Genomic DNA, 24,945 nt, shown 5'->3' with positions numbered 1-24,945 from the left:
TGCGAAACGCAACTTCCTCGGAAGAGCGGTGCCCACGCGCCTCAGTGGGAGCTCCCGGAGCGTGAATTAGGGTGGCGGCGCTAATATTTAAAGCACCTGCTGGTTACGTTACGAGTGTCTGCGGAGAGAACGGATGCGAACCCGCGTTCTCACAGCCTTCTCTGCCACTCATTCCGGGCCGAAGCATTGTCCTGGGAGCTGGGCCGGTCGCATAATCACGGCGGCCATCGCAACGTGTACGTCGTAATTAGCCCGCCGACAGGGGATTCATTACGCCGCGGGACCCTGGGAGCGTCAGTCCTGCTATTCCCAGGAAGGCACGCGACTCGAATATGCCGGCGGCTCTGGCCCGGGAAGGTGCTGGTTTGACATCAGTAATCAAGAAAGGACCAGATTCTCAGCTGCTGTTGTCTGAGCCTTGGCCTAAGAACGATGTGGGATGTTTGTGAGCGCTGGAGAGCCTATTGTGACCCTGGGCCGCTTGTCCCATACCCTTATTAGTACAGAAAGTGAGTGTACTGTGACCATAACAGGCTGTTGTTTCTTGAGGATTGGCAACACTGGTAGAGAGGATCCCCTGACCAGAGCGAGCACCACAGGAGCGCGGTAGTGCACAAACTCACGTTGTAGTGTGAAAGATGTCGGTAAGAAATCCCGCAAAGTACGAGCCGCTTCCTACTCCAGGAAGGAATAACACATACAAAAGTGTTCAACTGATGTATGGATTTTAGTGAAAGCAGAACAGATGTTCATGGCGAACAGAGGAGTGGCCGATGAGCTGGCACAAGAAATGGAGGAAACTGATCGTGAAGATACCGCCTGTTGACAGTTCACTAAATTTCTGCGCTGTTTGCTTAACTCTGCAGAACCCTGATATACGTAAACTCACAGAAACACTGGGAAGCCGGAAACTGAAACAGCTGAAAGCAGCAGCAGAAGAAGAAGAAGAAATCGGGTCAGTAGTGCCCGCGAGTTTCTTGAATTAGGTTTTCGAGCATGTTGTGTCTGGAGATGAAACGGGGGTGGCACATAACACTCCCGAAACAAAAAAAAGTCGTCACAGTGGCATCACTGCAATTTCTCATCTGCTAAAAATGTCAAAACCACAATTTAGGTCAAAATAGTCATGATCTCTCTCAGTATTTTTGGACTGAAAAGGCATTAGTTTGGTCGAATATCTTCCTTCGGGGCAGGCCCATCAACGCGCAACGGGATTATAAGACCTTAAAAAAACTCAGGAGTATTCAAAACGAAAGGCGGGGAGTGCCGAGGAGAGTAGTGTACTCTCTCCACGACAACGCCCGTCCTCACACAGCCTTAGTCGCCAGGCTAACCGACGTACAGATACAGAAAGAGGCCTGAGAGCGGGAAGGAGCTGGCGGGAGAGTTCTTGGAGACGGGCATAACGTAGCTTGTGCCACGGCTCATCACACGCTTTGAACAGGATGTGGAAAAAATCAACAACTGGATCAACAATATCCTGTAATTTTTTCACACACACTTTTTCTTAAAGAATTTAAAAACCTAGTAACTTTGCTTTCTGAACATGCCTCGTAGCACAACGAATTCCTTCCTCCATCGTCCATTATGGTTCAGCTGAATATTGGACCCGAAAAGAAGTGCTTGTATCACACAACAAGCCAAAAGGAACATGTGAGGGGTAATGATCTGTTTTAACTATCACCTCGATAAAAAAATAAAGTTTCCTAATGTTTTGTTTGTTAGCAGGTACGTATATGCAGTCCTGATAAACACTGAAATCCCTACGCCACTGTGCCGCATCACGCCTCTAGAGCATTCAATACGGAGTGGCACACCCCCTTGCTAAATGGAGCACGGTGCGGTAATTCGTTCTCGGCAACAAAGGAAATGTTGCAGCGGAGTCTGGCCAGTCCCGACAGCTAAGTAATCATCTCGTATTGGTCTCTCACGGCTGCAACATTTCCTGGCGGCTGAGATTTCAATGTGTACCACGACTGCGACATGTGTCTTACACAAAGAAAAATGTTTGCGTAACTTTACGTTTTCGATGTGATTAATCCTTCGTATATTTCTTACATTTATTCAAAGACATGGACGTGATAACGACGACCTGTAGATAATTACCACCGGAGACTCTTTTTTTGAAATCGATCGAAGCATTAATGTCAAATATCTATAAATGTTCGTCGAAATGTGATACAGTGGTGACTTGCGACCATCATGTTTGCGTACCTGACAACGATAATTTGATGACTAGATAAACCTGAGTTATACGTGTCAGTGAACTGTCTGCCTATCCAAGCGTCTGCACATTTGTGTTACGTGTATTGACGGTCGATCTGTACATGGCCCATCACCAATTTCCGTTCAGAAAGCGTTTCACCTAGTCGTAAACAAATTTCCCGCTGACGGTTTATATTTCGTGTACTACAATCATTAGCCACACGCGGCTCCGTCGCCTTTTGTGTGCAGTTTGGTGCAAAGCTAGGTGTTAATGCTATCTCACACTGCACAAGACACCCAAGGAGCCAGGCTTTAACATGAGGCTAGAGACACTAGATTGGCCAATTTCAGTACATGTGACCACTGACCAATATCAATACATTCACCCGAAGATACGCATAAAGCGAGCATATATGAAGAAATCGGCGGTGGAAGTGCTGACACTCGATTTAGTGGTGATAAATCGGATCCTTTTTATCTGGGGTATTTCCAAATGCACGAAATACTGGTAACAAGTAAGTTTATATGTACCACTAGAAAATGGTGTATTTAAAATAAAATGCTTTGTCTTATTTACGTTGTTATCTTTGAATTTAACCAGACAACGCTACATGCGGAAGCGTAAAATACTGTCTTTAATTTATAGTTCTATGCGAAATTCTGGGGTGGAAGCGCCCTCAGCTGCAGATTGTGACGAATCCATCTCTCAGACCTACCAATTCTTTTCAACGTTTCCGAAATTTTTGTAGCAGTACGCTGCAGTGTTAATTTGCCTGTTTATATCAGTATCAAAATGCACATCATCTTTTGTCATTCCTAAAAGCAGTTGTCAGTGCGTTAATGAGTATTAGTATTTAGACTGCAGTGGGGGCGTTTCTGACATTGTAGTGCATACTCCGTGTAAAAGGAAAAGCAAAAATTTAATGCCACCTGCTAACCAACCAACGAACAACAAAACTATGAGATAGTGAACTATACAACGTAAGCTATGTGTACAATCGATGGTTAGTATGAAAGAGCCTGATGGTCTGTCTCATCATAAAAAAGCTGTGGTTTGTCAGTATACAAGGTGTTACCAAGTGTTTGGGTCAAACGTCCAGGGATGATAGCTCACGTCACAGGGAACAATTTTTGTTAGATGCAAACGGTTAGCTGACGTTTCCTGGCGGCACCAGCGTCCTTTTGTTTTGGTTTTGCCCCTGAGAGGCGGCAGGGTGTAGGCACTCCGCGACGTGCGTCTGCAAGGTGTGTTGACTGTAATGCAGTCGTGTGCTCCGCGTGATAGGGTTCAATCCGAGAAAATTAAAGTTCCTGATTCGCTCCTAAAATATCTTCAACCACGTATTGTTCTCTTTCCGAAAATCTCTCCATCAATTTATTGATGTAAACAGTATGTAGAACATCTGGTTAGCAGGCCTTATTAATTTGGGAAATCTAGTCATTCCAGAGCTGGCGAATACTAAAGGACGGTTGGCGTCAACGAGAAGTTAGCGAACACATTGTTTCTAACAACGGTTTGTTCCCCAAGATGTGTTCTATCATCCTAGGACTTTTGATACAAAGACTTAGAAATACCTTGTATATGTAAAGATGACCTTCACAGCAGATGCATGTAATGGTCGGAGCACCCCTATCATTATAAGTGATACTTACCACAACATCTCGATTCCATTGCTGTGGTTTTTTCCTCCGGGTCGTTGATCGAACAATCTGAAATTTATATTGCCGCGATAATGTGGAGGAGCAGTGTTGGGGTGAGTCCTAGTAATTAAGGTGATTGTTTAATAATCACATTTCAATTACGTGCGCATATGACGAACATTTACCCTTGTATTTAACCAATGACCGTCTGCTTACTTGAAGAAACTTCGGTTTTGAAAGTTAAAAAAAAAAAAAGTCTGCAGTGGACTCTTGTCATTCAACAGTAAGTTTATTTTTTATTTTTATTTACACGTCACGTTCCGTAGGACCAAATTGAGGAGCAAAAAATCTCCAAGGTCATGGAACGTGTCAGTACATGAAATTAAAACATAAGAGTAATAAAGATAAAAATAAATGTTTATGAACCCGAAAAAAGTCAGTCCATAAGTTTAAGTAGACGCAATCAACAATACAACAAGAATCAGCTTAATTTTTCAAGGAACTCCTCGACAAAATAGGAGGATTGATCCATGAGGAAACTAAAGTCGTTTCGTTGTGAGCTCTCACGGACGCGTAGCAGAACCGTGTGTAGTAATGTTGAAGAATCTCATTGAAACAATGCGTTTCTGCTGTTTCGGCCTTTTGATATTACGCAACAGTTATGTAACGTCCTCTTATCGACGTTACTCTTTCCACAATCGTTCAGTCTTATCACATGCTCAACAGTATTCCGATTTGACCGTGGCCTGGCCAAGTGTTGTGTTTATGACGACACAGTATATGGTACGTTCTTCTGTCAATTAGTAAAACGTTAGCGTCTGTACCTGTGTAAGCTGTGTTTTATTTTGCGCCATACATTCGTCGTCTTGTTAGCTGCGCGATCATATTCCTACTGCATGTCATTAAATATTCGCTAGGTGGAACTTCTTTCCTTAAATAGGCAACGCATTCATTATATCGAATCGGTATTCGTTGATAGACATGTTTCCCTTGCCAGAATATGTCCAGGGAAAGAAAACGATCGTTGTTAGTCTGCTTCTTTACACCTAACCTGCGACAACGTCTCCATCTTATGATGATGATGATTATTATTATTATATTTATTTTTTTATGTCGCCCAATGCTCAGCCTATCTTCTGCGCTGAAATGTTTTCACATTACATAACTGTGAAACTGATCCAAATCCCGTTGAAGTACGATGCACAAAGCACCTCTCTCTCTCTCTCTCTCTCTCTCTCTTCTCCCCCGCTCTCTCTCTCTCTCTCTCTCTCTCTCTCTCTCTTCTCCCCTGTGCTCTCTCTCTCTCTCTCTCTCTCTCTCTCTCTCTTCTCCCCCCTCTCTCTCTTCTCCCCCGCTCTCTCTCTCTCTCTCTCTCTCTCTCTCTCTCTCTCTCTCTCTCTCTTCTCCCCCGCTCTCTCTCTCTCTCTCTCTCTCTCTCTCTCTCTCTCTCTCTCTTCTCCCCCGCTCTCTCTCTCTCTCTCTCTCTCTCTCTCTCTCTCTCTCCTCCCCCGCGCTCTCTCTCTCTCTCTCTCTCTCTCTCTCTCTCTCTCTCTCTCTCTCTCTTCTCCCCCCCTCTCTCTCTTCTCCCCCCCCCCCCCCCTCTCTCTCTCTCTCTCTCTCTCTCTCTCTCTCTCTCTCTCTCTCTCTCTCTCTCTTCTCCCCCCTGTGTGCGTCTGTCTGTCTTACTAGTAAATTTTGTTAGAGCGCCAGCCGAAGACGACGAGGGAGATGGGAGGTGGGTAGATGACATAAGAGAACGTGGAGGGGAGTGCCGTGCATGTGTGTAGCTAAATACCCCCAGCATTACATTTGAAATAGCGAACGATGACGATGATGATGATGATGATGATGATGATGATGATGATGATGATGATGATGATGATCATAAGCAACCAAGGGTCATGTGGATCATGTTGCTATTCATTTCATAGTGTCGATAAGCAAGTTTGTCGGTTCTCTCATAGCATGTAGCTAAAGCGTACTTTCACCTAGGACCAGTAACATTACGCGGAGTATTTTTATTCAAAAACTAAGTTTTAATAGCAATGACATGCATTGCTGTTTATTATGAACCGAGTAATACTGTCGCTGGCCCTCGCAGAGCATTTGTAATTTGAAAGAGAAGTCCCGAAAGCTGAAATTTATCAGTTACTGATGAATTATTACAATAACCGTAAGTTTTCACGTTGCGCACAGAGGAACAATGGTTGTAATGTTTTGTCAGTAGTTGTGGAAATACCACTTGAAAATAGTTCGGTGTATAGTATATTAAATATGAATGTAAAAGGACTCGGTCACCACTGTAAGGTAGTGCCAAAGATTACCCAAAAGTCGTGCATGGCATAATCCTCCGAAACGCGTAATGTGAAAGTATAATATAATAACTGTGACTTGTTACAGGAATCTGTATATGCAGTTGATATTCGTAACGGCCACAGTCGCGCCTAACCTAGAATGTTTGCATTGAAATTTGCGGCAAAACTTAAATGCTGTCGACGTGAATTGAAGTGACTATTTTCATTCCGGGAAACAGTCTGATCTAGTTGGCGTATGCCGACAATTTTAAGCCGCTGAGATTGATTGTTTTGTGCGATGAATGCTGAAATCGCTTAAACGAATCGGGCTCTCCGTGTGTTGATTCCGCCCGGGAGGAATAAATCGGCAGTGGCTCTGTGTGTGTGTGTGTGTGTGTGTGTGTGTGTGTGTGTCGGCGCTGTTGTTTTTGGCCCGTGCCGCTTCCTGGGGCAGACTGTTGGCCTGCCAGCCGCGCGTGGGAACCGAACGGCGCGCGCGGCTTGTGGCCGCAAACTCGACAAACGCGAATTTCCAAATGATGCTGCGTAATTGTAGCAAAATAATTAAACTCTCGGCACGCTTCATTTAAAATCGCCGTTGCAGGGAGCTGCTCGTTGCACCGAAACACGCGTACACAATTGCAGGCGGTATGTCACACGGTCGCAGAGTTTCAGCGCTCTAATGTAGCAATAACCAATAGTGTTTGGAGGGTGTCGCGCAAGAGGCGTTTTATTAACCTCTGAACGCAATATGATCTCCACATCTGGAAGCAATAACTGTGGGTAATCTGAAGATGCAGAAACTCGTTGGTGGATTTCGCTGCTTTTTTTTTTTTTTTTATCCTCCCCTATGTACGAAGAGAGCTTGTTGAAAACTAACGCCTCCGAATTTTTTATGTGAAAACTAGAGCTTTTTAAATAAAACAAACGTTATTAACATTCTGCATCTATGTTCTTCATCTCTGCACATTTTGCAGTCCTCTGCCGCTAGCTCCGAACTGCTGCGTGTTGCATAGCGGTGTGGAATGTAACTACGCTCTATTTTAATGTCCTTCATGACAATCCATCCTGGGCTTGCATTTCTTCACGATAATACCCGCCCGCACACGGCGAGAGTTTCTACTAACTGCCTTCGTGCTTGCCAGACACTAGTTGACAGCAAGGTTGCCGGATCTACACCCAATTGTCCGCCCTTTTTTAGAATACTGCTGCGCGGTGTGGGATCATTCCCAGATTAAGACTGACGGAGTACATCGAAGAAGTTCAAAGAAGGGCAGCACATTTAGTATTATCGCGAAATGTGGGAGAGAGTGTCACCGAAATGATAAAGGATTTGGGCGGGACATATTAAAAGAAAGCGTTTTTCGTTGAGACGGAACCCTCTCACGAAATTCCAGTCACCAGCTCTCTCCTCCGAATGCGAAAATATTTTGTTGACACCAACCTATATAGGGAGAAACTATCACCACGGTTAAATAAGGGAAATCAGAGCTCGTACGGAAAGATGTAGGTGTTCGTTCTTTCCGCGCGCTATACGAGATTGGAATAATAGAGAATTGTGAAGGTGCGTTGGTGAACACTCTGCCAGGCACTTAAATGTGATCTGCGGAGTATCGATGTAGATGAAAACGTTTGGAGTATTATGTGCAGGGCACGATATCCCTCAGGATGACTTCCAACAACTCCATCAATCAATGACAAGCCGAATAACTGCTTGTATTAGGGCCGGAGGTGGGCCAACGCGTTTTTGAACTGATCAGTTCGTGAAGCTCTTTCTCTTGATTTAATCATTCAGTTTTTCTGAAATTGTATTTTTTTATTTATTTATTTATTTTTGCCTGTACAAGTACATCTCGTCTACCATTTTGTCCCATTCGGATAATTCCTTCCTGGTGAGTTCTTTTAGTGTATATTACTCGGCGAAACACTATACAATGCATGGCATAGGATACTTCGTACCAGAATTAGCTATTTTCTGACGTATTCCATTCGGCGATTGAACAAGTGGAAAAGTTACGGTCTCGATGCCTCTGTAAGCGCCCTAATCTCTCTTGACTTATTCCAGTGATCCATACGCGAAGTACACGTTGGTGGCAGCAGAATTCAACTCCTCAGATACCGATTCTCTATCCCTACAGAACACTGTCTTGGTGTCGCCTCTCATCCTTATCCATATTTAAGTTTCCTGAGCATATCTGTTGCACTTTAGTGCGGACTAGACAAATGTGTTGTGATCCTACCAACTGCATTTCTGTATTCGTTGAATGTCTGCTGTCGATGCCTTCTTGATAGCCATGCCAAACACAGGAGCTTAGACTGCAATCAGTCCCACCGGCGATTTCTGTGCTTTTCCCGTTACGAATTCGTAGTTCTTTCCAGGAACTGTTCCAACAAATCAGATTCTTTCATTCGCCTTTCCTACTTCAGGTGTGCGTGCGCATGATTTCTTATCGCTTTTTAGTACCATTTCATATACCTTTGTTAGTATTGATTCCAAATATTTAAAGGATATGTTCGCTAGTAGTCCTGTACTTGGAAACTACGGCTGCTTTTTCTGTTTTATGGTCATTGTCTTGCATTTATATACGTTAGGAAGAGGTTATCCTGCTACTTTATTGCAGTTATTGTAACTGTGTCGCAAACTTAGAAAGTGCCTTTTGGAGCAACCTCCACAGCTGTTTGGCAGAGCTCTACAGTGTAATTTTGTGAACTAGTCTGATACAGTTGATTATTAGGCCCCTCCGTTATAAAGTCAATTGGATTATAGATTGGATTCTAGTATTTTGGAGATATTATTAGACCACCTTCAGTGATAAAGCTTATTCCGTATCTTCGTATGTTAGATGCGAACATAAACCCTGTAGTTAGCAGAAAGATAACTTCAAGCAAAATCATTCAGATCTCGCTCTGTTGTTACGTAGTGCACAAATGACCGTTTAGTATCCGCGCTAGGCTATGTGAGGACTCGTCTTCATCATTGTCCTTGTCACACATGGGAATGATGAAGAGCGGGAAAAATGACTGTTTGTCCCATACGTGTCTTAATGTCTCTCCTGTTAGTATCGAGCCGGCCGGAGTGGACGAGCGGTTCTAGGCGCTACAGTCCGGAACCGCGCGACATCTACGGTCGCAGGTTCGAATCCTGCCTCGGGCATGGATATGTGTGATGTCCTTAGGTTGGTTAGGCTTAAGTAGTTCTAAGTTCTTGGGGACTGATGACCACAGCAGTTAAGTCCCATAGTGCTCAGAGCCTTTGTTAGTATCGATCTTCCGGGAGGTGCACATCGAACAGCTGTGTCTTTCGAGTAAAGCTTCATTTAATTTGGTCAGTCATTCTAGTCAGATAATATCGTCTTCCTTTCAAAGATTCACTTGTTAAAAAAGGTTGAACATTTGCGCAAATATCAGTCTGACTGCATCTGTCAGTTTCGAATCTTAACAGCGCGAATCGGATTTTCTAAGCTTGCTCCTTTGTTGGTAATTAACATTGATCTCAAACGCTTAAGCAGTACAGAAGATTAGTCCACATAAGGTTCTTGTACGCTCTCTTTTCTGCAGCAGTACTATACTTCATCGAAATACTCCCAGTCGTGCATCTCGTTGTTATTTCTCCGCAGCTTATGTCGTGTATTCGTGTAGCTTCTTATTGCTTAACAAATATTCAAAAGCTGTCGGATGCATCCTACACATGCACATTGTTTCATGAACCAATAAGGCTACCTGTCATTCGTTGGATGATGATGATGACGACGACGACTACGACGACGACGACCAGTAAAGCTGGGAGGAGGAGATTGGTCTTTAACGCCCCGTCGACAACGAGGTCATTAGAGACGGTGCACGAGTTCGGAACAGGGAAGGATGGAGAAGCAAAGCGCCAGTACCCTTTCGAAGGAACCAACCCGGCATTCGCCTAAAGCGATTTAGAGAAGTAACGGAAAACCTGAATCAGGATGGCCGGATGACGCGGGTTTGAACAGTCTTCCTTCAGCACATTAAAGGACTGGTTGACTGAAACGGATATTCGGTCAAGGTGGAAAGGATTGTATAAATAACGCTTCCCGGAAGTCAGGTGTACAGAGGGGCAAGAGTTCGTCGGGGGGCCGTGGCAGACGTTAGCCACTTCCTAGTAAAACTGGGTAGGATCTGTTTAGATGTCGCTCCGTACTTCCTTGAAAAGCAGTTGATTTTTACTTTCGCTATGTTCGTTTATCTGCGGGTAAATTAAATGGTAATTCAGGTGACGTACGATACTAAAAATCACAGACGGATAGTGTTCTTCCGCATCATCGCTGTTACACTCGTACAAGAAAAAATTGACGTATGATACGAAAAAAAAGTATGCAAAGAATGCTTTATAGTCTGGGCAACCACAGCCACGGCAAATCACGCGGAGAAATACAACCGCTTCAGTTGTAAAATCATTTCATTCTTAGGCAGTACCGGTTTGACAGCTGCATCTTGAAGTGCAAAGCTGTATACAGGCTGAAAACAATCACGTAGAAAATAATCCCAAACCTAAGACGAAGCGTAATGAAAATGTACTCACTGGATTCAATTCATGATCCACATGACATATCACAGGAAAACCCGGCATTCATAGTCAATCGTATGTGGTTCGATGTAGTTAACTTACGTTGTTCCTAAACAACACGTTAGTATTTTCTCTTTCTGCCTGTCTAATTGTCATGCCATGTGCCAGGTACTTGCGTTGCTAGCTAAATCTTCGGGTCACGATTACGCCTGCTTGGTACAGTTTTATTATTATTTTGGGTTTTAATGAGAAATGTACCAAGTCTATTTCCCTTGATAATGTATAGATTATTATGGCGCCCAAAGTTTTTAAATAGTGAACTGTCACCTAAATAACCATTCGATAGTGGGTGTTCACGACTACATGTTGACGTTCCTCCTGATTCATTGTGGCATTACATAAAATTTCCTCTTTATTGTTTCTTACCCTTCTCCATACGTTTTACGGGAGCCTTTTCCACCATATCTTATATCTTGTAGCACATAGGCCATTTTAGAGGACAGTCAGTCAACCATTGAAGCAGTCCTAAAATTTTTGGTTTTTAAATAAATAAATCTTTTTTTAGAAAACCAGTAATTTTTCTTCGTAAAATTTCGCATTGCAATACAAAAGAGGAAAAGCGATCAGTGCTATTTTAATAACAATGCCGACAGAAACTAGCAGCAAACACAAGGTGTGAGAATTAATAACAGCAATGCTGAGACAATGTACCTGTTACCATGTGGCGGTGCCTAATGGATGGTACGCATGTACATGATTTGTACGAGACTTGCCCTATTGATCTGTATGGTAGTTTTTCGCTGTTGTCGTCAGACAATAATTGTATTACAGAAAGCCACCATCCGTAGTCTGGTAGTATTTTACGATGTGCGGTATCAATGAAGTACAGTGCCCCATTTGCTTTAAAATAATTAAAAACGGGACAAGCCACGACAAACCTTCTACATCATACAAGGAGAAAACAGTTCATTCAAAGATTACAGTGAAGATACAGAGTAGCTAATCTGTTGCTTGTGTATATAATAATGCCTTTCTCTGCTAATAGATTTTGTTGAAGGACAACTTAATGATAAATACAGAACTTCATCGTCAATTTTCACCCTTTATCACAGACCATTCGTAATGCCCAAATAGCGCTATGATCGTTGTACCGGCTGAGTTTCCTTATATTTGCACAGTTAATTTAATATTTTGATTCTGTGTATCTTGAAACTGAAGGAGTCAAAATTTCAATTTTTACGTTCATTACAGGAAAAACCAATTTTTGGTTATTTCAGAAACAGGTTATTTTGAGCGGTTTTAACACTGTTTAAGCTGGCCTTGAAGGGGGAAAAAAGGTGTAACCGAAAACCAGTTGTTTCAGCCATAACCGCCATTGCTGCCATGAACGTGAGTTCACGTAATTTTTTTATGTACATACCGACTTGACTCCAGTGAGTGCGTTTTGTATTACGGTTTCATCGTAGATTTTGGATTATTTATTTTTCTGCGTGATTGCTTTCCACTTATATACAGATTTGCATCTGAAGATGCAGCTGTAAAAGCTGTGAAACCGGCAGTGCCTAAGAATAAACGGATTTTACAGCTGATGCGGTTTATATTTCTGAAAACAAAATAAAACAAAAAAAAGTGTTTGCAGTTGCGCGCACGTGCTTTAAGAGGGGGGTGGTGGGTGGGTATGGCTTCGAGGGGTGCGGGGGCGGCCTTAACGGCAGTGCAGTTAACATCAAACTTGGTACTGTAGAGGTCGAATAGTAAAAAAAGTTTTTGCTTAATTGGCCGACTACGGATCCAAAAGTCAGTTATCACCTTATTCATCTCTGATAATGTGCGAAGATTTAAAATATTTGGAAAACAAAAATTTTGGCTTATGTACTAAACCCATTCAGCCATCTCAACAGCATACTGTCAATTATGACGATACGAGTGTAAGGACAACACAGTCCATGAGTGAAGAAAATCTCCAGTTTGGCCAGGAATAGAACCCAGACCCATTTGCTTTGCAATCTGTTGCACTGACTGCGCAGCTATTTAGGTGGACATGTGAAATATGCTGAGCTGAAACTTGGTTTGGAGTCTACATTACACTGTAGACCACCCTATAACTGGCAAGGTAAATCAGTTCAAATGTCAGAGCATCTCCAATAAGACCGTGCCTAGTGAAGCACTGTTGTGTGCAAACAAACAAACAAAAACAAGCCAACCAACCTAGATGGCACAAAATGTTTACTAGATTAACTTAGCAAATCCAACCGACTGCCTGGAATTCACCAGTCATATAAGTTATCTGAGATTTTTAATTAAGTTAAATGAGACAGGACTTCCTTTTCAACTCTCTCAGGTGCTTCTCAGCACCTGGGGTGCCTATTACTAAGTCGTCCATTTGAGAGAGTCTGCGCTATGGTTAAACGACGCTATGTTTGTACGATCTTCTTGCATGAATGCGAAATTCAAACCTTCAGCTTTCCCTATGCTGTCTTCTTTTGCCTCACCAGACTGGTTGACACGTGTCTAGATAGAAGTCTTTTACTTAGGACCAGAATTTTCTCAGGTACTCGGCAAGATATTTCACTAAAGTAAGTCGGTTTTTACCTTCCGACATGGACGATTTAAAAAAAAAAAACTTAGAGTGCAACATTTCTGTTTGCTCAGCATTTTCCGAATTTTTTTATTGAGTCATGGCTGGTCTTTTCACTCCTTAATCTACTTACTCCACATGTGCTTGTCCAGAGCATGATTTGCAGTCAGTTTAAACTCTGCCCATGATTCTTCTTCAACCATCATTTTGGACCTAATGATGTCCATTCATTCTCTATATAGGGTCAAATAACTACACTGACGAAAAAAATTGCAACACCAAGGAGGAGTTGTACGACTTGAAATTGGTAGGTGTTTCTACATCAGAAAGATAATGCCTATTCAAATTTCGCACCAGTCGGATAAGAGTGGCGCTAGTAGCACCACTATGAGGATTCAAATCAAGTTTGAATTAAATACGTGCTGTAATGCAGCCGTGAGTGTTAGTTACCATTGAGATTGGACATGGTGTGTTGATGTTGGTCAAGAATGGCTTTAAGGCGACAAAGACGCCATTGTCAACACGTCACTAAATTTGAGAAAGGGATGTGTAGTTGGGCTAGGAGAAGGTGGATGTTCCTTCTGAGAAACTGCAGAAAGACTTGGCAGGAATGTAGCCACTATAAGTGATTGCTGGCAGCCATGGTCATGAGAATCGAGGGTCGCAGGAATATGAGGCTCCGAATTGCCATGTGGTTCTACCGAGAAAGAAGTCCATTGTGTTCAGCATATGGCTCCGGCACATCATACTGCAGCACCAGCAGCAATTTGACAAGCAGTTGGTACAACAGTAGAACAATGCACTGTTTGGATCCTTTGACGGCTCTGAGTCGGATGCCCTGTAGCATGCATTCCACTGACCCCAAACCACCGCCCCTTGTTACTTCAGTGGTATCAATTGAGAGCTCATTGGAGGGCAAGGTAGAGATATGTTGTGTTTCGTGATGAAAGCTGGTTCTGCCTCAGTGCCAGTGATGACCGTGGATTTTTAGGAGGAGGCCAGTTACAAGCTTGTAACCAACCTGCATGTGTATTAGACACACTGGACATACACTGGAGATTTTGTATGACAGCAGGAGCACTCTCATGGTTATCCCATGCACACTGACTTCAAATTTGTATGTAAGTCTAGTTATTCGAATTGTTGTGCTGCCCTTCATGAACAGCATTGCATGGAATGTTTCCAACAGGATAACACTGAACCAAATACCGCCGCTGTAAGCCAACTTGCTCTACAGAGTGTGTATATGTTGCCTTGGCGTGCTTGATCACAAGATCTGTCTCCAGTCAAGAACTATGAGACATCATCGGATGACAACTCCAGTGTCGTCAACAAACCGCATTAAACGTCCCTGTATTGACCAACCAAATGCAACAGGCATCTAACTCCAACCCGCAAACTGACATCTGAGTTTACAATACAATGCATGCTTGCATTCAACATTCTGGTAGCTATGCCAATTATTAATGTACCAGTATTTCACATTGCCAATGACTTACCACACATTTACATTAACTTGTGATCATGCATTGTTAATCACTTAAATATTAATATAATAGAGGGAAACATTCCACGTGGGAAAAATTTATCAAAAAACAAAGATGATGTGACTTACCAAACGAAAGTGCTGGCAGATCGAAAGACACACAAACATACACACAAAATTCAAGCTTTCGCAACAAACTGTTGCCTCATAAGGAAAGAGGGAAGGAGAGGGAAAGACGAAAGGATGTGGGTTTTAAGGGAGAGGGTAAGGAGTCATTCCAATCCCGGGAGCGGAAAGACTTACCTTAGGGGGTAAAAAGGACGGGTATACACTCGCGCGCGCGCGCGCGCGCGCGCGCGCGCGCACACACACACATATCCATCCACACATATACAGACACAAGCAGACATATTTAAAGACAAAGGGTTTGGGCAGAGATGTCAGTCGAGGCGGAAGTGCAGAGGCAAAGATGTTGAATGACAGGTGAGGTATGAGTGGCGGCAACTTGAAATTAGCGGAGATTGAACCCTGGTGGGTAACGGGAAGAGAGGATATATTGAAGAGCAAGTTCCCATCTCCGGAGTTCGGATAGGTTGGTGTTGGTGGGAAGTATCCAGATAACCCTGACGGTGTAACACTGTGCCAAGATGTGCTGGCCGTGCACCAAGGCATGTTTAGCCACAGGGTGATCCTCATTACCAACAAACACTGTCTGCCTGTGTCCATTCATGCGAATGGACAGTTTGTTGCTGGTCATTCCCACATAGAATGCATCACAGTGTAGGCAGGTCAGTTGGTAAATCACGTGGGTGCTTTCACACGTGGCTCTGCCTTTGATCGTGTACACGTTACGGGTTACAGGACTGGAGTAGGTGGTGGTGGGAGGGTGCATGGGACAGGTTTTACACCGGGGGCGGTTACAAGGATAGGAGCCAGAGGGTAGGGAAGGTGGTTTGGGGATTTCATAGGGATGAACTAACAGGTTACGAAGGTTAGGTGGACGGTGGAAAGACACTCTTGGTGGAGTGGGGGGGATTTCATGAAGGATGGATCTCATTTCAGGGCAGGATTTGAGGAAGTCGTATCCCTGCTGGAGAGCCACATTCAGAGTCTGGTCCAGTCCCGGAAAGTATCCTGTCACCAGTGGGGCACTTTTGTGGTTCTTCTGTGGGAGGTTCTGGGTTTGAGGGGATGAGGAAGTGGCTCTGGTTATTTGCTTCGGTACCAGGTCGGGAGGGTAGTTACAGGATGCGAAAGCTGTGGTCAGGTTGTTGGTGTAATGGTTCAGGGATTCCGGACTGGTGCAGATTCGTTTGCCACGAAGACCTAGGCTGTAGGGAAGGGACCGTTTGATGTGGAATGGGTGGCAGCTGTCATAACGCAGGTACTGTTGCTTGTTGGTGGGTTTGATGTGGACGGACGTGTGAAGCTGGGCATTGGACAGATGGAGGTCAACGTCAAGGAAAGTGGCGTGGGATTTGGAGTAGGACCAGGTGAATCTGATGGAACCAAAGGAGTTGAGGTTGGAGAGGAAATTCTGGAGTTGTTCTTCAATGTGAGTCCAGATCATGAAGATGTCATCAATAAATCTGTACCAAACTTTGGGTTGGCAGGCCTGGGTAACCAAGAAGGCTTCCTCTAGGCGACCCATGAATAGGTTGGCGTACAGTCACCTTGATTAAATATCTACGCGTAACATTGCAGAGCAGTATGAAATTGAATGAGTACATAAGTTTGGTAATGGGGAAGACAAATACTCAACTACAGTTTATTGGGAGAATTTATTTTTTTATTTATTGGGAGAATTCTAGGAAAGTATAGTTCAGTGATAAACGAGATAATGTACATAACGTTTGTGCAAACCATCCTTGAGCACTGTTAAAGTTTTCGGAATCCCTAGAAGGTCGGATCAAAGGAAGATATTAGAGCGGTTCACTGGCTTGCTGCTAGATTTGATAGTGGCAGGTTTGACAGTGTGCAATTATTCCAGAGGTGCTTTGTGAACTCAAATGGGAATCCCTGGAGGGAAGATTTCATTCATTTCATGAAACACTATTGTGAAAATTTATAGAGAAACGACATTGCAGCAGACTCCAGAATGATTCTGCTACCACCAACATATATTTTGTGTGAGGACAATGGAGACAGAATAAGAGAAATTAGGGCTTTTACAGAGGCTTTTAGATCAGCATTTTCCCCTCACTCCATTTACGAGTGGAACAGGAAAGGGAATGACTAGTATCAGTATGAGGCACCTCCACCATGTAAGTGGCATGCTTGCACTGAGACTTGTGGTTAGCATTTTGAACAGTTGCTATTGCTTTCCAAGTGTTTTATACATTTTTCTTGCGATTAGAAAAACTAAACATTTGTTTCCTAATCTCAAAACAATTTAGGATGCTCTACCACGTGTGTAACTTTGTCCCTAACAGTTTTCAATGGTTGTATAGCTTTGTGCATGTAGTATCCTTTAGCAAAAGCCAGATAATCAGACTTGTGGTGAATTCTTTTAGAGCATCTAATTAGGAGCATTGGCAGTTTCATATGGAACAATAAAATGAGATCAAAATCAAAGACTTAACCAATTTCAGATGTGTTCTATACAGTATTTAATGAAAGATTGAGATGATGTCTGAGGAAATACTTTTTGGAACAAAATCTACATTTAAATTTCAACATATGAGAAAATATCTGGCAGCTTTGTCCAACATGCATCTTGCACAATGACCATGAAGTTGAAACATGAGAAATTCATAAAAATAAAACTTGAGAAATTCACTTGAGAAATGTGGTCCTACATATCACTATTGTCCACAGTCTGAAAACAGAATTTTTTATGATAACTGGGGACATACAGATGTAGAACTTGGACAAGCAGTGTTTCAGTACTGCATAAAGTGGTGAAAGAATTTTTAAGTTAATAAAGTAAGTGCATAAAGCTTTCATTGACTCGAAGGTGGGTTTGAACAAAACAGTGATTTACTAGGTGTGGTCATATTGGAGGTGATTTTACATTGCCTGCCTCAGACCTTTGAACTATCTGAGAATCTATTCCATGTGCTCGGACCTACACTAACACTGCAGTGGGGCACCACATCAGATGCTTTTTGGAAATCTAGCATTATAGAATCTGCCTGTTGCCCTTCTTCCGTTCTTTGTAGGATATCATGCGAGAAAAGGGTAAGCTTTAGTTTTGCACGAGAGATCCCTTCTAAATCCATGCTGATCTGTGAACAGAAGTTTTGTGTGTTAAGAAAATTTATCATATGCGAATTTACAATAAGCTCAGGAATTCTGCAACAAACCAATGCTAAGAATAATGGTCTGTAATTTTGCGGATCCATTTTTTATTGGGGAACCAACACTATAATGTTTGCACCAAACCTTGGTTCAGCTTGATGTTTCGCACATTAACAAATCATTGTCAAGGGGGAAGAAGTGATATATGATAAATCAAATACCAGGACTTAGCAGTGACCATGGAAAGCAGATTCAAATATGACAATGGATGTTGGCGTTTAGGAAAGGTATGAATTTGTAACTATATGGTGATACATTGTAAAGTTTTAGTTATTAATCCTCTCTGTGATCGAACACAGTTATTCCTCTCACATTGCTCCCATACCTATCGTACTTCTTCATGGTCCACCCTTGCAACCCACGCCCTTCTTACCATGGAGAATGACAGTTGTTATTCCGTACCGATGATCCAATGTGTGATCTGTCATGAGCAACATGTGATCAGTGTGCAAATTTAGAAAGTTTTGGTTTTTGCTGCTGGTTTTCCATCATGCACAAAATTGTTAGAAGATAATTCATTTTGAAGGACTTTGTAATGTTTCAATAATCATAATGTCTCAGTACGCACCTAATCAGTCATAAATGTAATCACATCTGTAACTGCATTCCAACCCATTCCTGAAAAGTTAAGGAGCTCAAGTCATACAACCACAATTCTAGCTTACAGCCATTTTTGTAGTACCCGTATGCTGTTTCATTTATCATAGAAAGCCAGAATTCCATCTCCAGTCCATGGTCAGATCAGGGACCACTGCCAAATTTGGGCCACATGAAAACTGGAATGCATACCCTTTTACCTCTCGGGTGCAGATTTATTTTTTTATTATTTGTTCTCTTGATCTTTGTCACAAAATCTGTCGGCTGAAGAGCGGCATACTAAGCTGCTGCCAGCCCGCCCCCTTCGGGGGGAATTGAAATTCAATAAAAAAAAAAAAAAAAAAAAAAGTGCAGATTTAATGAAGGTTTACTGTATGTAGAACAGCATCGTGATGTAAAATAACTGTACCAACATTTTAATAGTGTTTGCAATGGCCTTCTCCTGTATCTGAACCCAGAGGAACCTTCGCTGACAGTTATTTTACAGCATGACATATTCTGATCCAGTTAACTTTTATGTTACCTAATTCTGGATGTAGTAAGCCTATGGACATACATCTCTTGATAGTTGTACTATTTGTAAAAATGATATCTTCTGCCAAGAAACAGTCTCATGAATTTTACGCAGTTTTCCATATATTAAATCTTATACAGCCTCATTGCAGTAGTATGTTGAAGTAAAGTACTCACTTTGTAGATTAATTATACGTTAAAATTAAATCTCAATTAAAATCAATATGGAAGGAGATCTCTTATTGCTTGGAAATGTAAAGCAACTCCCAAATGAATATGCTAAAGAGAAATAACAATGTAAAATTTTGTAAATGAACCTTGACTGGCATATACAGAGTGATTTGTTTAAATGTTTTGTGTGAACTTCCTCTAATTTGATTAAATTTATATTCAGAAGTACGTCATATGTTTATATGTGAAATGATGAGGCGTATCCAACACAGAGATTTCATGTCTCTTGTTTGAATATTTTATATAAAATGTTAACATTTTCTTTTTCTGTTTTTCAGTTTCCTGAAACCCATTTCACTCCTTTCGGAAGAGGACGGCGAACTGCTGATGTTGGTCATTGGCTCTGCATACATTGCCCACATGAGAGGTAACTAATGACCATGCTTCATGAAGAGTGTGTAATAACATCTCATTACACAGAAGCTGGAGTTCCTGTGTCCCTTTGAGACAGCACCACAATGCCTCACCAGTTCGGACTCCCCACTATGGCGCATAGTATGCAAACTCCACCTTCACCACCAAATTTCTTTGAAAGGTTCAGTTCCATGTTGTACAGACCAGATGAGCAGAGACTTACTAGGGAGGCAATGGAAAGGTATTTGAGGGAGAGAAGTGATATGGTGATCGTGATACTTCATGCCAAAGTAGCCCAGAAATCTTATGGAAATGAGAAACGCTTTTTCTGTCCGCCTCCCTGTATATACCTTTTTGGTGAAGGGTGGAGGATGCGCCAGGAGCAAATGCTGAGAGAGGGAGAAACAGAACAAGCAGCTCAACTTTGTGCATTTATTGGTATTGGAAACTCTGATCAAGATATGCAGCAGCTGGACTTGAACAATGGTAAGCAGTATTGTGCTGCAAAAACACTGTACATTTCAGATTCAGATAAACGTAAACATTTCATGCTCTCTGTGAAAATGTTCTATGGAAACGGCCATGACATAGGCGTTTTTCATAGCAAAAGAATCAAAGTGATATCAAAACCATCGAAAAAGAAGCAGTCTCTGAAGAACGCTGATCTGTGCATAGCTAGTGGTACCAAAGTGGCTCTCTTCAATAGACTTCGCTCTCAGACTGTAAGCACAAGATACCTTCATGTCGAAAATGGCAACTTTCATGCAAGTTCAACACAGTGGGGAGCATTTACAATTCACCTGCTGGACGACAACGAATCTGAGTCGGAGGAATTCGCAGTTCGTGATGGTTATGTGCACTACGGAAGTACAGTGAAACTTGTTTGCAGTGTCACCGGTATGGCTCTTCCACGGCTCATAATACGCAAAGTTGATAAACAGATGGCACTCTTAGAAGCAGATGATCCAGTGTCTCAGCTGCACAAATGTGCTTTTTATATGAAAGATACTGAAAGGATGTACTTGTGTTTGTCACAAGAACGAATTATACAGTTTCAAGCAACACCTTGCCCAAAGGAACCAAATAAGGAAATGATAAATGATGGTGCATGTTGGACTATTATTAGTACTGATAAAGCAGAGTATCAGTTTTTTGAAGGCATGGGACCAGTTCGTGCTCCAGTGACTCCAGTTCCAGTCGTTCACAGCTTGCATTTGAATGGAGGAGGTGATGTCGCAATGCTCGAACTTACTGGTGAAAATTTCACACCTAACCTACAAGTGTGGTTTGGAGATGTAGAAGCTGAAACAATGTATAGGTGCCAGGAGAGTATGTTATGTGTAGTGCCTGAAATCTCGTCATTCAGAGGGGAGTGGTTGTGGGTGCGTCAGCCGACACAAGTACCCGTTTCTTTGGTAAGAAATGATGGGATTATTTATGCGACGGGCTTGACATTCACCTATACCCCAGAGCCCGGCCCGAGACCGCATTGTCCACCGGCAGAAGACATTATGCGAAGTGGCCAAACCAGTCGAATGCCAGCATTGCCCGATATGGCTTGGGGTCACCATCCTCCTCCTCAAGGAGGACTGTGAAAAAGACTTACTTCGTAAAAGCACTTGTAGATATGTAAGGTGTATGACAGAGCCTAGGTATTGTAAAGAGCACTCTCTTGTATTACAATCAGATTATGCTTTGTCTATCCATGTGATAAATTGCAGATTCCTAAAGACATATATGTCACAGAGAATTAAACTTATTTTATTTCATTTGAACCTGATCATTAATGTGAGTAACATTTATGATCTAGTTGACTGTAATTTTTGTATTATACAATGTGTATTGTATTGTTTTGTAATGTCTTAAGTAATGTATTTACTTATCAGAGACGGAGTCCTTTATAGCAGAAAATCGTTTATCTTGCTTATATACAAGCGAACATAAAAATGACAAATATGACAGCATAAAAATATACTTTAAAATAAACAAAAGACAGCTATTTTATAAATGGCCTTGTGTGTTTGTATGTTACAATTCAGACTGAGATGTAAAATATATACTTCTATACTATGGGCTAACTGCACCAATCATTGTGGTAAATAAATAAAAAAAACTAGTGTTTCTGAAGGTCTTGAATTTTGCATAAGGAAACCACAGCTTTTAAAACATCATCAGGATTATGAAAATTCATTCTTTTCTTATACAAACTATATTATATAGTTACAGTGTAAAACTAAAATTCATTGTGAGCTATAGAATACTTTATTCCAGTAATAATTCAATATTTTTTTGTGATTTGGATATGTATTCAAAAAATTAAAACACAAGGCCTAAATATAGTCCTATGTGATTCTTATGTAGTTTTCTTTGCTTTAGACACTTTCACAAATATGTTCATAAATGTATGAAACTGATAAGAGATGTCAAAGTGGTGGTCTGTGATTCTGCGGACAACATTGCTGCATAAAAAATTGGTTGAGGGTGATTCACACTGACAACAGCAATAAAATGTAACTGCATTTATATACTAATACTTATAAATAAATGACACAAATTTATATTTTTATTAAGAGCGGTAGAAATGTACAGTACAATTTTATATAGGAGTATATATATATCTATAATTTTGCATTGCAGTGATGTAGTTAGCTCTTTATAAGAATTGACAAATAATGTATTATGAACACAATTTAATGTGAATTCTACTTAGTGAATGCTGTATTTGAATTTACCTGCAGAATTAAAATGTCACCACCTACACCCCCACCTGTATAGATACAGCTTTTTGGCAGAGTGGTTTTAATTTTCTTCAATTGTGTTATTGATTTTTTTTGCCGTGTTTTTGTTATTTAATGAAAGATTATATGCTATAAAATAGTGAAACTGAGTGTGGAAGTATGAAAGTTGCCAGTTTTGTGAAATGAGTGTATGTTTAAAAATATATATTTGCATCCAATTTTAACCCTGAGTTGTTTCATTGCTTCCTTTTCTGTATTCTTTAGAGTAAAAATATATGCTGTCTATCAACATCTTGGTAATTGATACTCGATTAGAGTAGAATCTTTCAGCAACGTGATATTCATCGGCATTTCCAACTTGCAGTATACAATAATTAATCAAAATTGTTAGAATATCATTACATTCTAATTAAGAACATTACTTGACAAACCTATGAGAAACAAATGACACATCATTTTTTTCTCTGAGTACATTCGTATAGCTTAGTGTCATGATTGTGTACACCGACAGTATGATAATAGGACTGGTGTTATACACACTAAAGCTTGTCTTTTACCATCACATGATCTTCAGAAAAGAACCTTAAACAAAAGGCCAAACACTACATTAATAACAGACAGAATAGTAATGTATTGGCTTGTTTATGGGAATGCTATGAACTTAAAAGTGTAGAAGTTTCAAAACTCATAATCACTTATTTCCTTTACGCAAGCTATGTCCCATGAGGCCTTCCCTTCCATTTCATTTCTGACTAATACTACAGGATATAACCATGTAACAGCCACATGAAAACTTCAGTGTCTAAAAACTTGTTAATGACATGTAAACCCAACACGATCTTGCAAGTGATTCTTCAATTTCTCCAGGCGTATTTTATGACGAAATAAATCTCAGGTGAACAGCCTGGTATGAGTGTGCATAGGACACAATATTTCGGCAATCGGGCATGTTGCCATCATCTGGTGCGCTGATGTACGATGGTAACATGCCCGATTGCCGAAATATTGTGTCCTATGCACACTCATGCAGGCTGTTCACCAGAGATTTATTTCGTCATGATCTTGCAAGTTTAACAGCAAGACCGCATAGAAAATGCCACGCAGCAATCCTTTTGGCTGACTGCGGCACAGACAGTGCCTGGAGTTCCAAGCAGACTTCATTAGTATAAGAGAAAAAGGTAATGGTCAGCTGAACTCTATGCAGGAAGTGTTTGGTAGTCACCATCATCCATAATATGATCTGAGTGATTATACAGTGTATTGGTGCCAGAGGACACCCTTATCAGGTTAGATTAGGAATTAAGGTTGGCAGCACCAAGCGAACTTAACAGAAGACACTTAGAACATTAATTGTGCAAAGCATAAATTAATTTCTTCTGTGAGAAATTCAGGGATTTTGCATAACTTGACAATGACCTTATTTGTTTAAAATAATTGCAAGTGAAAAGACATACATTGTGTGCCTGCCTGAACACCAAACAGCTATAAGGATAGTGGATGAAATATATGCCGTTAGCCTCTGGCGTTTCTTCAGACGAGATAAATGTAAGAAAAATCTTTGCTTCATGTGGGGAAAAAGAGTCACAGGTTCAGAAATATTGAAACAATTAGGTTTTGTTTGTGAACTGTTACTGAAAAGAGACATTTGCAGTAATGAAATGTATATTTCTTCAAAGATTCTTTAAGTAATAATGTACAAATGTTTTTTCTTGACTACAATTTTATTTCAGTAATAAATTACCCACCACAGAGTAAACAGTGATAATATCTTCATAGATGAAATTCGAACAAAGAGGAAGTGTAAGTAAATAATGACCATATTGTCTGAACATTATAGGCTGTCTGGTGACATGAACAGTACAGAAGGTAATTAATGATACCAAGACAAAATATTGTCTTGAAGTAAACTTCTCTACAGAGTGTTTCAAGAGAAACGGTACATATTTTAGGAAGAGGTAGTATAGACTTGAATAAAACATTCTGTATAACACGTGTCCAATTTTTGTTAGTTACAGAGATACAGACAGCTGTTAGACTGTAACCCAAACAGATACTCACAGAAGGTGTTAAGCAAAGACAAACAAATAGTTCAAAGTTAATTTTTATGCATTACATCTTCAATACACTTTTGAATTCTGTTAACACCATGTGTCGCTCTTTGCCCCGTTGTTCTTTCAGGAGTGCAGCTCTTCAAAAAGCGGACAATCAGTTAGTCTCTTATGTTTAATTTTTCTGTGTGGTGGTTGCTTTACAGCTACTCCAACAGGCAGAAATGTGAAGGGATAATGTTTGGTGAATGCGGCCATCTGTGCTAATCCATCTTCCAGGGAAAATTAATTTGGATGATGTCACCTGATGACTAGAATGTGCAGGGCCCCTTCACACTGAAAAAACATGGCCTTCGTTGCAACCAGAGAAACATCTTCCAATAATGCTGGAACTTCGTTTTAAAGAAAATTTAAGTAACTGGACCC

The 24,945-nt window shown here is 41.3% G+C and overlaps 1 protein-coding gene across 4 annotated transcripts in view; it reads left to right on the top strand.

The window, feature by feature from the left end:
• Positions 1–22,695, top strand: part of LOC124595561 (suppressor of hairless protein) — a 211,707-nt gene extending 189,012 nt beyond the window's left edge. For all 4 annotated transcript variants that reach the window (XM_047134343.1, XM_047134344.1, XM_047134345.1 and 1 more), the window contains exon 2: positions 19,658–22,695. In XM_047134343.1, coding sequence (XP_046990299.1) covers positions 19,838–21,328 — 1,491 coding nt within the window. In that variant the 5' untranslated portion in view covers positions 19,658–19,837 and the 3' untranslated portion in view covers positions 21,329–22,695. The remainder of the gene's footprint in view (positions 1–19,657) is intronic.
• Positions 22,696–24,945: the final 2,250 nt, after the last annotated feature.

The sequence above is a fragment of the Schistocerca americana genome, chromosome 2 (assembly GCF_021461395.2).
Source record: "Schistocerca americana isolate TAMUIC-IGC-003095 chromosome 2, iqSchAmer2.1, whole genome shotgun sequence".
NCBI classification, from domain to species: Eukaryota; Metazoa; Arthropoda; class Insecta; order Orthoptera; family Acrididae; genus Schistocerca; species Schistocerca americana.
This window is presented reverse-complemented; position numbering and strand designations above follow the sequence as displayed.